The sequence below is a fragment of the Sciurus carolinensis genome, chromosome 9, assembly GCF_902686445.1.
Source record: "Sciurus carolinensis chromosome 9, mSciCar1.2, whole genome shotgun sequence".
NCBI classification, from domain to species: domain Eukaryota; kingdom Metazoa; phylum Chordata; class Mammalia; order Rodentia; family Sciuridae; genus Sciurus; species Sciurus carolinensis.
Genome location: NC_062221.1, coordinates 100,440,886 through 100,459,287, shown reverse-complemented (window position 1 = coordinate 100,459,287; position 18,402 = coordinate 100,440,886). Strand labels below are relative to the sequence as shown.

At 33.5% G+C, this 18,402-nt stretch overlaps 1 protein-coding gene across 2 annotated transcripts in view; it reads left to right on the top strand.

Annotated features, from left to right (window-relative positions):
• The window catches only part of Epha3 (EPH receptor A3), a 346,294-nt gene that overhangs the window by 84,242 nt on the left and 243,650 nt on the right, over nt 1-18,402 (top strand). For both annotated transcript variants that reach the window (XM_047564892.1, XM_047564891.1), the window contains exon 3: nt 12,893-13,553. In XM_047564892.1, coding sequence (XP_047420848.1) covers nt 12,893-13,553 — 661 coding nt within the window. The remainder of the gene's footprint in view (nt 1-12,892; nt 13,554-18,402) is intronic.

The following is an 18,402-nucleotide window of genomic DNA, read 5'->3' as shown; positions in this document are numbered from 1 at the left end:
ACATATAAATATACCAGTAGAGTAGAGGAAGGGAAACAGGGTGAGGGGAAGAAGAGTAAAAGATGAAGCACTGGGGACCAAAAGGAGCAAATTAAATTCCATGTGTGTATGATTATGTCAAAATGAACCTACTATTATAGATAAATATAACATAAAAATAAAAGCATTTTTTTAAAAAGAAGGGAAGAGAAAAACTTGGCTTTAGGAGCCTATGAGCAAAGTCCTTACTGGGAATGAAAAAAGATAACTATCCCTTCTCCATTTTCTATCTTGCCCCCTTCATTTCATCTTCTTCCTCCTCCTTCTCCTCTTCTTCCTCCTCCTTCTTCTCTTTATGTATCAGAGACAAAACACAGGGATGCTCAACCACTGAGTTATATTCTCAGTCCTTTTTTATTTTTTATTTTATTTTAAACTTTTTATTTGTTCTTCTGAATTATTCATGACAGTGAAATATATTTTGACATATTTATACAAACATGGAGTATATCTTGTTCTAATTAGGATCTCATTCTTTTGGTTGTACACAATGTGGGTATTCACTGTGGTGTATTAATGTATATGTACACAAGAAAGTTATGTCAGATTCATTCCTGTTGTTTCTATTCCTATCCAGCTCCCTTCCCTTCATTCCCCTTTGTCTAATTCACTGAACATCTATTCCTCTCTTGCCCTCATTGTTGTGTGTTAGTATCTACATTATCAGAAAGAATATTAGACCTTTGATTTTTTGGGATTGGGTTATTTCACTTAGCCTGATAGTCTCCAGATCCATCCATTTACTGGCCAATGTCATAAAGTGATTCCTTTTTATTGTTGAGTAATATTCCATTGTGTATATATACCACATTTTCTTTATCCATTCATCCATTGAAGGGCACCTAGGTTGGTTCCATAGTTTAGATATTGTGAATTGAGAGACTGTAAACATTGATGTGGCTGCATCACTGTAATATGTTGATTTTAAGTCCTTTGGGTGTATACAAAGGAGTGGGATAACTCAGTTGAATGGTGGTTCCATTCTAAGATTTCTGAGGAATCTCCATACTACTTTTCAGAGTGGTTGCTCCAATTTGTAGTCCCACCAGCAATGTATGGAGTGTACCCTTTTCTCCACATCCTCACCAAAACTGTGTCTTACTAAGTTACTTGTGGCTTCACTAAGTTTCTGAAGCTGTCTTTGAACTTGAGATCTTTCTGCCTCAGCCTCCTGAGCTGCTCAGATTACAGGCATAAATCACCATGCCCCGCCCCTTCATTGCTTTTTAAAACACTACCAACTAGGATAACATGTTTTCATCTCTTCGTTTTTTTTTTCTTTTGTCCTTTTATCTACTGGTTTTCCTCACCAGAATGTTATCTTGCTGAAGAGACAGATTTCAGATTTTGTTCACTGTTGTAATTCCAGCACCAAACAGAGCCACTAGTACATACAGGACACTTCACTTGGTAACTATGTGTAGAATACCTGGCCCATAATGGATTTCAGCTGAATAGATAAATGACCAACATTAAATTTGCACACATATGTTCTCTATCCTTACAATGTAAGTTTTCAAAAGCAGGGAGCCATGACTTTTGATGTTTATCATAATGGCAGTGTCAGAAAAATCTGGTAGAATGTAAATTATTAATAAACATGTCTTATTTACTTAACAGGTAATCACAGTGTAAGTACTTATCAATCATCAGTAAGTTATAAATTACCTATTAAGCAACTAAACAAACTTTTAAGAAAGTTACTATTAGCAGGGCATGGTGGTTCATACCTGTAATCCCAGTGACTGGGAGACTAAGACAGGAGGAACACAAATTCAAAGCCAGTCTCAGCAACTTAGTGAGATCCTGTCTCAAAATAAAAAAAATAAAATGGCCTGGGGATGTGGCTCAGTCATTGAGCACCCCTGTGCTCAATACTTGGTACAAATAAATTAATAAAAGGGAAAGAAATAAAGTTGCTATTAGATATGAGACAACTGAGGCTTAATACACTATCTGGCATAGAGTAAAATCATAAAACTAGAACTTATATTCATCTTTACTAAGCTATACAATATTTCTATTGACATAATATATAGATTATATGCTTTTATTTATAAAAAGAGAATTGTGAAGAAAGTGAAATAGAATGTCTAATAAAATCATAGATTTGTAGAATCTGATGAAGTGTGGGATATTATTAGCAAAACTTTTACTAGACTTCCAAGAGCATTTTTTTTCTAAATAGAAAGCATTGTTCATTTTATAATAAAAACATAAAGCAGGCAAGTATTCAGTTTACTTTTGTCATAAATTTTATTTGTTGAATTTCAGAACAGTAGAACAAACTTGGAGTTATCAGAAATCTTGGAGACCTTAAATACATTTAAAGAAATTCTAGATTAGGAAAAAAAATAGGAAAAAAATTTAAATATATTCCTATTATATAAGGGGGAAAATAAACTACCTTTGTATTCCAGTGATGTTTGGTTAACCCAGTTTTAGCAGAATAATAATCCCTTTTATACTTGCCATGTGCTACATACACACTGTTATAACCATTGTAAATGGACAATCTATTTTTTAGAAATATTTTTAGTTGTAGATGGACACAATACCTTTATTTATTTATTTATTTTTATGTGATCCTGAGAATTGAACCCAGTGCTTCACACATGCTAGGTTAGTGTTCTACCACTGAACCACAACCCCAGCTCCTAGACAATCTATTTTTATTCACATGTCTAAAAAGCATTTACTATTATTTATTCCATTTTGCAAATGTGTAAATTAAATCCCAATCTGTTAGATCTCCTAACTATTAAGTAGCAAAGCTAGGTTTCAAGTGCAGTTCTCCAGGGCTACTTTTGAAGTTTAAACTCTTAAATCTGGGATTCCCAGGTTACTTAATGGACAAAAGATTAAAAATGTTTGTATGAAGGAGGGTTTCCACCCCTGTGGGAGAAAAGCAGAAATAGAGGACTCTATAGCTTTAAAATTGATGTTATAAAGCAACTTGCTTTCAGAGAAATGGTCTTAAGAATTACACTTATTTTGTTCAAAAATAAACTTGCTATCTGAAGATCTGTAAAACTTAGCACATGTTCTGTGGTGACAGGAGTTAATTTCATTTCCGTCACTGTGAGTGCTCCACAGGTATATTGTAAATTGCCATGAATTACTGTGACTGTGACCCATTATCATAGCAGGAAATTACATGAATCTCACAACTGATATGAAATGTACTGCTGTCACTGCTATGCATTAATTTCTAAGTAGTTGGCCATTTGTAACAATTCTATAAATGTCCATCTTAGCACCGTTTTCAGTCTAGACAGGTTAAGCCAATGTGCATAGAATTTTCTCCCATTATTTTCAAGCAGTTACTCTGAATTCTGGAATTACCTTTTTACTGGGCAATTTCACCTTGAACATTATTCCAAGAATTGGAAACATGATAGTCTCCTTGTCCTACTCCCTAATGTTTAAGGGAAATTTGTTCTAGTAAAAGTAAAGTCTGACTATATAGGAACAGGAAGACAAGGTGAGTAAATTTCTGATGAATGTTAGCAATGCTTTCTCTAGGTTTTAGCTTTCAGTGAACAGATAATGGTTTATTATATGATGTTTTAGCTGTATTGACCTCCTTGATGAAATAATTTTCAGATAACAGTAATCTTCATAGTTAGAGTTTTAAAAAGAACATTTTAAAAATTAGAAATCTCCTTTACATTACAAATAGGAAATTATAATGGTTTATTTGATTTAGATTAATCCAATCAAACTGTCAAAATTTGTCAGATTGACTTGATTGGATTAAGAGATGCGATGATTAAGAGGCTTCTGGGTGTGTCAGTGAGGGCGTGTCTAGGAATAATTGGAATGTGGGATAGTGAACTGAAGTGGAGACCCTCCCTAAACATGAGCAGCACCACCCAATAGGATGGTGGCTTGAATGGAATAAAAGTTGGAAAAACAAGGAAGCAGATGCAGATGCAAGCTCAAACCTTTTTGAATGGGTTTTTGATTGCTGCCTATATTGTCTGAGGATATCAGATTCTCACTTCTTCACTCTTCCAAAGTGGACTCTGACAGTGATCCTAGAGGGAGTTTCCAGAAGACTTGGTCTCACACTAGGTTAGCACTGTTGATCCCAATTGTCCTGGGACTTCCATCTCTTGGATTGCGCAGCTATAGCTCTCTAGCCTGCAGACTGCCATTGTGGACTATTGAGCTTCTGGTCATGTAAGCCAACCTCATAAATCCCCTTTTTATAATCATACTTCCTGTTGATTCTGTTCCTCTAGAGACCCTGACTAATACAGAAATATTCCATCATTTTAAAAAATCAAACTTCTACTTTATAAATTATTTTTTTTTATCCTTCCTTTGATGTTGACATTCTTTACCTTCCAGGGAAAATCATTTCATATAGCAGATTTAGTTGAACAGTTTTGACATTGTTAAATTTAGATAGTCTCTCACGGTAAATATTATATTTTATTATATCATAATTACATTGTACAGCAGTGCTTCTGACTAGACTTTCCCCTTTTGGTAGGTCTTCATGCATTTTCCCATCATTTTCAATCTTTTCTTTTCATTGATGTTCCACTATATCCAAATCTTTCAAACCCTTTATCTTATAAAATTATTTTCTCCCTCAATTAAAAAAGTCTTTATCATAAATTTATTGGCACACATTTTCTAGAAATTTATCTCCCACTTCTTTCTTATGTATTAATAAAGCAGCATGGTTCTTATATCTGCTCAGTTAGGGCCACTCTCTGAGACATAACTCTCAAAAGTACTGATTTTTAAAATTCAATGTCTTGTGCAACCAAAAGCACACTTCTGTACTTTGTTAATTATATATGTTTGGCATTTGGCACACTGAATGTCATTTAATTTTAGAAAATCTCTATAGGGTACTAACTTGTTTTTAGGCACAGATGCTTGGGAAGGAAAGTCGATCCAAACCAGAGACCATGTAAGAGAAAAATAATGATGAATAAAGAAATGAATGCATATGTCTTATATAAAATAACTGGATTTAACTGGCAGACAATATGTTCCTCAAAAACAGGTACTCCGTCTATCTTCCTTATTACTTCAATAATGAAATAGAACTTGGTACATATTAATTAATCTATATTATATACAATAAATGTTCTTGGGAGGGGATGTATAGAGTGCAATCATGACATAATCTGAAGAAAAAAATATACTAGAAATCCACTTATTTGTATATGCCTTGAATTTTTTGTTGATACTGCATCTCTCAGTATGAGTAGGAAATCTTTCTACTGTTTTAATAACCAAAAATTTCTAATGTAATAAGTTGTATTACTCTCCAAATATGTAGATATATCCATCAAGCATTTTAAAAATAAGTGCATCTGAGGGGTGGGAGGAATGGGGGGAAGGAAAAAAAATAACAGAATGAATTTAAAACTATTACCCTATGTAAATGTATGATTACACAAATGGTATGCCTCTACTTCATGTACAGAGAAACAAAATGTATCCCATTTGTTTAAAATAAAAATAAATAAAGAAAATTTTAAAAAATTTAAAAAAAATAAGTGCATCTCTTTACAAACTTTTGGAAAATGTCATCAGGGGTCATGTTCTTCATAACACTCATTTGGGTCTTTAAAGTGGTCTTTCTGAAGCTCTCCTTCTTCTCTGGAGTATCAACTCCAAGTCCAGAGTTAGTCATGGGGCTGCTAAGTAAGGGTATCTTGGTTAGTGCCCATATTTTCCCAGGCCTTCCTACTCTGATTGCTCAGAGACCCTGCCTGGTGCCCTATGTCTTAGCTGCACTTAATCCCAGTTACTTAACAAGGTTTCAGCTCATGTTTTCTCTCTTTGTATCTCCCATACTTCTACTTGTGGATGTTTTGGCCATCTTTCCTTCCATTTCTTCTGCTTGTTTAATGCTTTCTAAGTCCTTCCATCCAGTAATAATCCTTCCTTTCCCAATAGCTCCTTACAGTTCCTAAGTAGAGAGCAGGTCATCATCTGATTTGTGTGACAGTTTCCTCCACCATCAACTTCTGAATAATAGGAAATCAAATTTTGCCTTTTCATTATCAAGTGTCTAATTTAGGCATTTCACATAGAACTATTGGATACATGTTTGCAGAATTCAATAAAACTGCTATTTTAGATGCATTTTAAAAATGAGAGATCACCACAGAAAAATCACAGTGGGAAACTATCAAACTGTAGCAAATTACAAAAAATAGCAGCATGGCTAAAACCTATTGTCTTTTTTTCATGCTAGTAGAAACACGTTACTGAATATAACCCACACTCACACTGTTTATGTGTTTTTGTGATGCACATGTTTCACATTACCAATAGAACTAGAACACTCTGATTATATTTACCTGGTTTGTTATGGTGAGATCTTATGATTCTTAAGGGAGGTAGAAGATGAGGTTATTCAGGTGGCGTCTCTATACAGCATGTAGGGGTCTTGGTAAAATTGGAGTGAAAAGCAGATGGGATAAAGACTGAGCAGAAAACCATGCTACAACAGCGGCAGACAACTTAGACACTTCCTGTAGGAACTCAGAAGGCAAGGAAGCTAACATTGTAGGATGTCTTCAAGCAGAGCTCAGAAGTTAAAAATCCAGTTGGTCAAGGGATAAACAGCATTGGTTCTCAACCATAAGACTTTGGTAGAATTACCTAGGAAACTCAAAAACAAAACAAAACACTTAGTGTAGGTAAGGCCCCATGAAGCAGTATTTTACAAAGTTCCCTGTCTAATGGTTAGTTAAAATTGAGAGTCACTGAAATAGACAAATTAGGCATACTATAGTTAAAATATGAGACCCAAGAGCAAAGAGTTGTGGATACAGCCCTGAGGTCTCCATGTAGGAATGCTGAATCCCATCTAGGAAAAGAATAACCAAAATCAAAGATAATGTAGAAACAGAGAAAGCAAGGCAGGGAGTCATAGCAGATCCCTGCACAAGCAAGCTTTCTGAAGACGCTGCGTCTTTAATAATTTGCATCCTGTTACAACTGATTTCCTGCAGAAATGACCAACTCTAAGATTTCATCTTACTCCAATTAGAATGACTATTATCAAGAACACAAATAATAATAGATGTTGACGTGAATGTGGGGGAAAAGGCACACTCTTACATTGCTGGTGGAGTTGCAAATTGGTGCAGCAACTCTGGAAAGCAGTGTGGAGAATTCTCAGAAAACTTGGAATGGACTCACCTTTTGACCCAGTTATCCCACTCCTCGATTTATACCCAAAGGACTTAAAATTAACATACTACAGTAATGCAGCCACAGCAATGTTTATACCAGCTCAATTCACAATAATTAGATTGTGGAACCAACCTAAATGCCCTTCAACAGATGAATGGATAAAGAAACTGTAGTATATATGCACAATGGAATATTACTCAGCCATAAAGAAGAATAATATTATGGCATTTGCAAATAAATGGATGGAATTGGAGAATATCATGTGAAGTGAAATAAGTCAATTCCAAAAAAACCAAAGGCTGAATATTTTCCCTGATAAGTGGAGAATGATATATAATGGGGTTGGGGGAGTGGGGAGTGAGAGAAGAATGGAGAAACTTTAGATTATGTAGAAGGAAATGAGAGAGAGGGAGGTATGAAAAACTGTGGAATGAAACAGACATCACTACCCTATGTACATGTATGATTACACGAATGATATGAATCTACATTGTGTACAACCATAGAAATGAAATGATGTACCCCATTTGTGTACAATGAATCAAAAAATTAAAAAATTAAAAAAAATTAAATTTAAAAAATTTTTAAAAATCAAAAATTTAAAAAATTAAAACATGGATAAATAATTTTTAAAAATTACCATGGCCTGGCCAGTGTTCCTAAGAATTCTCAATAAGGATTTTATCTCATTCTATCCCAGTGTGCTCTCTCTCTGAAACATTAACACAATTTAGTCCTTTCATCTCTTCATTTGTTTTTAAGCTCTTTTCATGATTACTGAAATACTGGCCATACCTTAACAGGCATGTCCCTTCAGGACATTTCTATAGGGAGATTCCAGACACTTCTTTTCATTGATGCTGACTTTCCAGTATCAAGTCCTCATCTTCTCTCTTCCTCATCATTTTACCATAATGGTAAAATGGTAAAACATAATGGTCTGATTTGATATTCACAAATGCAAAGCAATTCTGAAATTCTGTTCTTCATGTGTCTCACTGTTTCATATTATTCAATGTTTTTATTTCATACACATAAAAATATAATATTCATGTGTGTTCTTGCGTGTGCCTGTGTAGATATACTTTTGAGACTAAAATGGATGAAGAAAATTATGGATGGATGGACATAAATCATTTTTGCAGTCATATCTGTACCTGCAACTTGAAGTGACATTCTTACTGGATGAAATTTTTGCATCTTCATTCTTAAAATGTTAGTTCCAGATAAATGCCCAAATATTTCTAGGGTCAACACTAAATTTCTTCAATGTGGGTGTGTAAAAGGGTAAAGAAACATGGGACTGAGAAGTGTGGATGGATAAAGGTATAACATAAATCAGCTTAATATCACTATAGGTGCAAGATTATTATTAGCATTTTATAAAGCACAAGATCACATATTATTAACCATTGAAATATAAACCTAATATTCTAAATGCAAGAATATCAGTGGTATAATTGTTTTATCATCATCTGCAAATTTTTAAGAAACTGGTTTTAAGACTTAAAAGGAAAATCATGAAATTATTGTTCTCACTTCATATTTTCCTATTATATTAGCCTGACACTAAATGTATTGCAGCTTCTCCCTTTAAAGTAAATATAACTTTTACTTCCCCTTCTCTTGCCCTCAGCAACTTGCTAAAATTGTTACTTATGAAAAAAATGAATATCAACAATAAAAACAAATCCTTAGTTACTATCATTGAGTATATCAGAATGAGAGTTACTAGGTTAAATGCCAATTAATTATTCAACATTTATGTTTCCCTCAAAAATACATGTTTGGCTCCAGTGATAAGGAACCTTTCTCTGTAGAAAATATAAAATATATTTTAAGTTTATAAAATATACCCAGTACTTTTGAAGAGGTTCTTTGTGATTATGCTACTGGAAATGAATTTCAGAATAGTATCTCTGAGGAGAGGAAGTCTGCATACATGGGTTTCCTATGGCTGCAATCATATAGAAATCTGTAAAAAGAAAAAACATATATATATATATATATATATACTCAGCTCTAGTCTTTGTGATCTAGTAATAAATGCTCTGAGAATGAATCTGGAAGCCAACTGAATCTCAGAATTGTTGATTTTAGAAAATTCAAGCTTTAAAAGTATTTTTGAGATTTTGCTAAATCTGTGCCCTCTTCTGAAAAAAAAAAACAGGATCCTTAGACAAACTTGCAGAGTTTTTTTGTTAAGTATTAGAAAATCAAAGGGAAAGATGCTTTGTACTGTCAAATTATATATGTGATCGATTGTATGTCACCCCACTGCCTTAGAGCAATTATTATAGCAGTATAGTATTTCTAATAATTTATGAGCATTATATATTAATTCTGAGACTAGGAAGATATGATAAATCTGGTTATTTTTAAATTTGTGAAGCATACCACTATAGAAGCAGCTTTAATTAGTGATTTTCATTTTTCCTGCTACAATAAAACAATGTTCATTCAGGGATTTTATTCCTACTGTCTCTAGTCCTCAGCAAATGCTAGAGTTAGAGAGTTGCTGCTTTTGCAAGTGGTCAAAGATGGCAAGTCACCATCACTTACAGGCAATTTGGTCTTCATTACAAATTAATGAAGTGATAATTGCTCTGTGCAACCTTTTATGTGCAAAGCATGCTGGTGTTGTTTGCATTATCTTCTTGTAATTTATACCTCTACATTCAAGAACTTGTGGTAGCTTGCCAAAGTTAAACTACAATGAGAGCTCCATAATTAAAATCATATTTTACATCAAATTATGATAATCTCTACATAATGTGCTCTGTTTGATGTCTAGAAGAATGATACTTACAGCAGAAGAAATTTGCAAATGTTTCATCAGTCAAAGTACAAACCCATCAATTCTTATGAGGAAATCTTGACTTTAAAAATGTAAAGTCAATTGGTTTATTTTCAAATACCAGTGTCTTGATCTATTTACTTTCTGTGAGACAACCACAGAAAGCATTTATTCTCTTAAGGGTTTGCTAGCTCTGTTCTCACATTGCCATTGTAAAGCCAATGTAAAGACAGAGACGATTGATTCCACAAACATGCACTTTTAACAGCAGAGATCTGAAGTACCAAGTCTGTTCATTTCCTTTTCTTCCTGATAGAAAGTGTGAACTTTAATTTTTCTTTAAATGTGACATTACTACTATAGTCACCTCAGTGTAAAACCCTTCCGTCAAAGACTTTCCTTCTATACTTTCTTCTGAAAAACTTCCTATACAATGCATTTTAGACTGAGTATTTGAAAATAACATACTAGTGATTATTAAAAATACAATGTGAATATTTTCCTTGCTTATATTAAGATATAGTTATATTATGTATATTATTTCTAGCATTTCCTAAGAACAATCCCTATTTGTTCCTTTGTTCAAGTGATCTTAGATTACAGGATAAAGTTAAGTCAAATTTGTCTCAAGAAAATAAATGTTTGTCTTCTGTCCTAGATCCTAGAGAATAAAGGCTATTAAAATACTTTCTACTTATTTTTTTTTATAAGTTAGTAGATGAGCTTGGAAGAATTAAATGTTTTTAAACGTGTTCCTTCCACTGGTGATATCCATAAATTGTTTTTGGTCATTCAAACACCCTAAAATACATAATTTATTTTTCCCTTAACAAAGCTTAAAGATCAAATAAAAACCATGTTTCTTTACTGGTTATACCCATCAATTTGATAAATTAACATTTTATCTCATTTTTTATCAGAAGTCAGATTGAAACTCCTATGTATCATTTAAATAGAAACACTGTATATATGCTTTATATGCTGTTGATTTAGTTAACACATTTTTAAAATCTGCCTTTGCTGATAAAAATAACTAGTGGGGAAAAATTAGTAATGTATTTATACTGGACTTTACAAGGATTTGTTTTATTTATCTACACAACTAAAGCATCCTCTAATAAATTTATATTATTTTATTTCCATAAATTGTTTTTACATATATTATAAGAAAAATCATATTCCTTTAATTTTCCAAAAGGTTAAGTTTTATGCTGCATATTATGGCAAATATGAAGAGGTCAAAATTTGGCAAATGCATATAAAATAAAACTAAACTAAACTTGGTGCATATCATGAATCAAATTTAAAGTGAATCAGGGTACTTAATAAGAGCTGTATAATAGTGAATTTTTCCTAAGAATGGCAGGGATAAGGAAGGCAAAGAGAAGAAATCATAGTTTGGTGAAGTTATACATAAAAAACGGAATAAAGGACAGAGGATCCAACACAGTTCCTGAAAACAATAACAGAAAATAACAGAGTTATTGACAAGAACATAGAACAGGTAGAAATGAAACTTATTATTACTAATCTTACCAAAACTTTTAGAAAAATTAACCAGTTTTGAGGGATCAGGTTTTGTGTGTGTGTGTGTGTGTGTGTGTGTGTGTGTGTGTGTGTTTGTTTTTGAAAAGTGTAGATGCTAATCTAAAGAGGTAATGGGGAGCCATAGAAGACTCAAATGACAAAAGACATTTTCTGGATGCAGTAGGCAAAATAGGACATGGCAAAAAGATAATGTAGACACAAGGATAATAGTTGGAAACAACTGGTATAAAAGTTTTAGGATCATAAGTGACATGTAAAAATACTATGCTAAATTAAAAACTTCTCAAAATCTGTTATAAGGATCACTCCTTGGCTGTTTTAAAATCTTGTCTTTTAATGTCTTTGTATAATGAAAAATTATTATATTAGTATAATTTTAGTTACTGTAACCATAATAACAAAACTAAATATCTTTATGTTTCTTGACTATGTAAATGTCCAATGTGGGTAAAGGACATTAAGAATTGACATGTTCACTGAGTCTTCAGTTTTTCATGTGGAAAAATGAGGCATATTTATACCTTGACTTCAGGTCCCCAACATGGACCCATTGGAATGACTGAATACCTTTAAAAATGTCATGCATGAAGATATGTGATAATGGCATCATTTAGATTCATTTCATTTTACCATATATCAAGTTTACCACAACTTACCCCTACTGGGAATAATGATGAACTTTTTTGTTTTTTATTTTTTGATACTGGGAACCGAACACAAAGGTGCTTTACCACTGAGCGATATCCCTATCCCTTTTTATTTTTAATTTTGAGACATGTTCTCACTAAGTTGCTTATATTCTGACTAAGTTGTGGAGGCTGACCTTGAACTTGTGGTCTTCCTGTCTCAGCCTCCAGAGTCACTGGAATTACAGGCATGCACCACAGGGCTTGGCTAATAATGATGGACTTTTGGAAGTGGTATTTTCCTGCTCTTTTTAAAGAGACAAGCAAACAAAAGCAAAAATATACAACAAGATCATAACATAGTGTTACTGGAGAAAACTCATTTTGAGGTTTTGATCCTGAATGTTTGACCACTCTCCATCAATTGCTAAGTGACTTTTTCCTGAATATCCAACAAACTGCAGTACAATTCAAGTGTGTTCATTCAAATTATAAGTTACTTCATGTCACTGAACTCATAAAACCTTGCAAATACTAAAAAGTACAAACTAGACAATTGTGGAATTGCTCTATATCATTTAAAATGAGCAACGTAGTAGTGTCTACTGATTTTCTCTAGTTTCTGAGTTAACTTTGAGACCTGGTTTTGCATTATTCATTATGCTTAGTTCATTAACTCTGCCTATCTTTTTCTTTGATTCTTCAGTGGGAAGAGATCAGTGGTGTTGATGAACATTACACACCTATCAGGACTTACCAGGTGTGCAATGTCATGGATCATAGCCAAAATAATTGGCTGAGGACAAACTGGGTCCCCAGGAACTCAGCTCAGAAGATCTACGTGGAGCTCAAGTTCACTCTACGGGATTGCAATAGCATTCCACTGGTTTTAGGAACCTGTAAGGAGACTTTCAACCTGTACTACATGGAGTCTGATGATGATCATGGGGTCAAATTCCGAGAGCATCAGTTTACAAAGATTGACACCATTGCAGCTGATGAAAGTTTCACACAGATGGATCTCGGGGACCGTATCCTTAAACTCAACACTGAGATTAGAGAAGTAGGTCCTGTCAACAAAAAGGGATTTTACTTGGCTTTTCAAGATGTTGGTGCTTGTGTTGCCTTGGTCTCTGTGAGAGTGTACTTCAAAAAGTGCCCATTCACAGTGAAGAATCTGGCTATGTTTCCAGACACAGTACCCATGGACTCCCAGTCTCTGGTGGAGGTTAGAGGTTCCTGTGTCAACAATTCTAAGGAGGAAGACCCTCCTAGGATGTACTGCAGTACGGAAGGCGAGTGGCTTGTGCCCATTGGCAAGTGCTCCTGCAATGCTGGTTATGAAGAAAGAGGTTTCATGTGCCAAGGTAAGAGCCTTCTCATTCCCTCAGGGTGGTGTTTCTTACCTGTGTGTTCATCCAAACATAGTGAAAAGAAATAAACCCAGTCTGTACTCACCAGCAAAACATGAGTGGAATCTTTTTAAGAACTAAGTATCTATCTTGATGTGTAGATTCCTAGTTTGTGCAGAAATAGTGATGTGTTTGATTATGTGGTGCTGGCCTGTGCCCCTAAAGATGTCATGTATGTTATTTTAAAGTTTTTTTTGTATATAATGACTTATGGTAGTTTAACTCCATACTAATTGAAAGGAAAAAAGTTTTCTCTTTTATAGAACAAAATTGGATACACTGAGGACTATATTTATGCTCATTTATCTAAGCAATACTATTTAATTGCTATAAAATATGTTTTCTTTTTCTAGTGACATATGGCCATAAAATAAGTGTTTCGACGCATTAGCGCTGTAAGGAAAATATTATTTTATTTAAAAATTCAGGTTGATGTGCAGTTTTTATTTTTTACTTGAGGTATAATTTTTATATTTATTTTGCTATCTGTATCTTTTCTTAGTTGCAATACATACTTACTATTTAATATATAGTATTAGAGAACCTGAACTCTATCATCAGATTTAATTTTATTAAAAATATCTTTCTACTTGATATAAAATAAATTACAAGTTCTTTTTTATGTAAAACTATAGGTACCAGATATGATATACCAAATCATAAATTTCAAAATTAAACATTTGTCATCAGGCAAATTTTAGGCTTGAACATGCTGAAAATATCATTTGTATTTTAAATGTGTAAATACAGAGGAGAACATGAGTACATAGCTTTTGGAATATTGCTATTTTAATACTTTGTATTTCAATTTGTCAAAGAAATGGAGTTTAATAGTCATGTCAAGGTCATGGCCATTCAATAAGACACTTTTATCAAGGCTTGGTGCAAGAGGAAGAATATATTTTATATATAACTCATCTGTTTCAAATCCAAATAAAACATAGCATTTTGCTTTTGATTATGAACATGGTTTGTAGGAAAAAATTAAATCAGAGCAAATGGCAGACTCCAGCCTCACACTTCTTTGTGTTATTCATCATTAATACACTGTTAGTAAAATGAATTCAAAGGTTCTAAAATTGAAACAACATAGTAGCTACTACTTGCTTATTTCATGAGTGGAGAAAAGTCTTTATATTACACTTTGAACTATAATTTTTCAATTATACTTTTACTTGTGTTAGATGGTGTTTCTGAGATTTATTTAAAAAATAAAACCATGAAGACCTACTTCAAAAACAATTGAAAAGTTGTACGCAACAAATATTTACTACATACCTCCTTTATTTTTTATACTGTAGAGAGAATTCGAATGTATTTTTTTCATTGATAATTAAGTGCTTGCTAGAGGTCACCCACTGTACTGATGGCTAAGTAATATCACTGAGCTATCTCATTTATTTCCAAATTTAACTTTTCAGGAACATACTACTACTATCTCCACTTTAAAAAGAGAACAAAAGTGTGATAGGTTTCTCATCTTGCCTTTCATCTCTCAGTTTGTGCTGGAATTGAGACAAAACCTGGCCTATTGGTTCCTAGGGCTTCTGTCTCACCTCACCCACATGTTTCCTAAGATTCAGTCTCATGGTGGAAAAGGAAACTCCACAACACATACATTCCATGGGAGTTAGAGTACTATAGTTTGAAGTGTAAGCAGGGCCACAAAAAGTTGGCACAAAGTAGCCAAGAAATCTGTTAATGCAATCCTTATCTATGTCATATCTTTCTGCTTTTTAGATTTTTTAAGAGGGAGAAATTACTAGCCAAAAGATCATTTCAGGGGAAGATTAAGCTTAGCATGGGTCATATCAAATAAATTCTGGATATGTGAATCTTCCAGCAACTTACACAAAATATCTTACCAAATTTAATTGTGAATCGGTATTTCTTACCATTTGTCTATAGAATAATCAGGTGCCAGACACAAAGAATTATAGATGAATAAGTCATTGGATCTACCTTTAGAGAGATCACAATATAGTATGAAAGACAGTTACATAAATTAATAGTTTTAATTCTAAATTAGACCAATAAATTTTCTACAAAGGGTACAATGTGCCTTGTCATTGTAGCGTAAGAAAATTTCTAGTTAATTATGGAAAATTCTAATTAATTATGGAAAGCCCCTGAATTAAGAGTTTGGAGCTCTTTTTACTATTGTGCTAAGAAAGTTTTGGAGTAGGAAGGGTTATCCATGTCATACAACTTGTACATTACAGGAGGTGAAGTTTATAATTTGTTTATTGAATCATTATCTTAATACCTCAAAATGAATAGAAGTCCCATCAGAGTGCAGTCTTCTGAGTTCTGTGCCAAAGGACACCTTAAAGACAAAACAAATTTCATTACTAGGTCACCTTCTGAGTTGAATAATAAAATACTATGGCTTCCAATCTAGACAGATAATTGGAACAGTTAAGTTCAGTAAACTGAATGAGGAAAAATGTGACAATCTCCACTTGACAAGAAAAACATAGTGACAAAATTTTTTTCAATAACACATCCATAAATTAAAAAATAAATAAATAAAAACAAGGGTAACTTTCTGCAATGCCAGAATTCTAACCATGGAATCATATATCTCTCTGTATAATGTGTACTTTCATACAGGTCAGTTTTCCTGAAATAAGAAAAATTATTAGAAAGTATCCATTGAGTATATATTTAAATGTTCAACAATTATTAAGTCCCTGATATATGCTAAGTCCTGTATTGATAGCTAGAAGGAGAAAAATGAATACTGTCAATGCTAAATTAGTTGGGTTTATAGTTAAAAGATGTGTGTGTGTGTGTGTGTGTGTGTGTGTGTGTGTGTGTGTTTTAAAAATATTTTGGTCTCTGGGCCTGAAGAAACATAGATTTTAAACTGAAGTGTTCAGCAGAGCAAAATTAATAATGGTTTAAACTAGAAAGTAAGCTAGTAGCATTATTGAGGAAGGCGGTATTGGAATAGGAGTTGATGAGTTATGAGAAATTTAAATTTTCTACATAAGATGCTTTATTATGTTACTGGTTTTCTTTTGTGTTTTTGTTGTTTGGTGAGGGAGGACAGTCACAGGAAAGGCAAGAGTAGGAAATGGTGCACCTTTCCTTCAGTGGCTGTTTATAGAGAGACAGGAAAGAGGGAGGAAAGAATCATTCAGGAATTGCATGCCAAGGAAACCAGAAACAGAGAAAAGATTAACTTAAGAATGATAAAGATTATGTATTACAGTAAATTTGGCAAACTATAAATGTACATAAAAATAACTATATGAACTTAAGCTGATAAGGAGTAATGTGAAGTTTAATAAGAAAGGTAAAAAACCATGCATCAGACTTTGCTAAAAGTTTCTCTAATGTATCCTTTTTAAGTACAGCTTTGGTAAGTTATTCCTCATATCAAAAGATGAGGAAAGTGTGGCATTTCTTTTGATTTACCATGTGTGTAGCTTTAGCCTTTTCTGAGCCATGTTCCTTGAGTCTAGATCTTATGGGATAGTAGCAGTGTGGTCAATGGCAGATTGAGTTGTTATTATAGATGTCAATAAACTTCTTTTTAAAAAGATAATATTGAAAAATTAAACTATTAAGTGACTTAGTAAATGTAAATCATCTGCCCTTTGCTTTCAGTCATTGACAATCAAGATTTTACTTGATTATTTCACCCTTAACATATCTTACATACCAGCATAACTCTTTACTCATTTTCTCTATTTAAGATTTGAGTTGTAAGGAAATTTTGCACAAATTCCAAGGGAACATCATGATACTTTTTTTTCCCCTTATTCTGTTTCATTCTGGCTAATGAATTATGTTATCTCCTTTGGTTTAGTTTGGGAAGAAGGAATAAGAATGCTAATGGCTTTTTATATAGCCAATTAATTACATTTGAGGCAGATAGCAGGAGGTTACTATAAATATTCCTGCTTATACAAGCTTTGTTTAGACTCAGTGCACCAAATACCTTATTAATGTCACTAAAGAATCTGTTGCTGTGTGCTTTATCTCTGTACATTCATTGTGGAATGTTAACTTTATTCCTTGTTCTTTTACTTTAGGAACTTAATAGAAAAGTGTGTTTTGGTATGATATAGGGAGACATCTATACTTTTTGATGACTGTCCGAAATTACGTTTGCTTTACTCATGACTTATGATAGCACTCTTACTCTCTACTCATCTCTCTGTCAGTTCAGAAACTCTTAAAGCAGCTGTCAAGGTTTCCATAACAGAATTATTTAAGGATTCTCTTTGCTTTGACAAAGAGATAGAGAAAAGGGGAATATTCTCAGCACCTACTGAGTACTGAGTCTATGTGCACAATCACAGGTATTCTTGTGTTAGCTTTCCCTGGCTGTGAGCAAAAGACCTAAAAACAACTTAGAAGAGATAAATTTTACATTGCCTCACCATTTCAGAGGTTGTCGATGGTCAGCAGACTCCACAGTTCTAGGCCTCAGGTGAAACAGAGCATCAAGGTGGAAGGATGTCGTGAAAGACAGCAGCTCAGGACAGGATCGCCAGAGAGCAGAGAGAAAGTGCAAGGTGCCTGGGACAAAATATAAATCCCCAAGCACACCCCCTGTGACCTTATTCTTCCAACCACACCTTACCTCCCTACAGTTATCACCCAGTTAATCCATTCAAGTGGGCTTCGATGATTAGGATGTCATAATCTGATCATTTCACCTGAACGTGTTTGCATTGTCTCACACATGAGCTTCTTGAGGACACCTCATTTGTAAATCATAATAACCCTGTAGATCTACAAGGTGTTCATATGTTTAAATAAATTCAGCAATTCCTTTCAGTTGTTGACA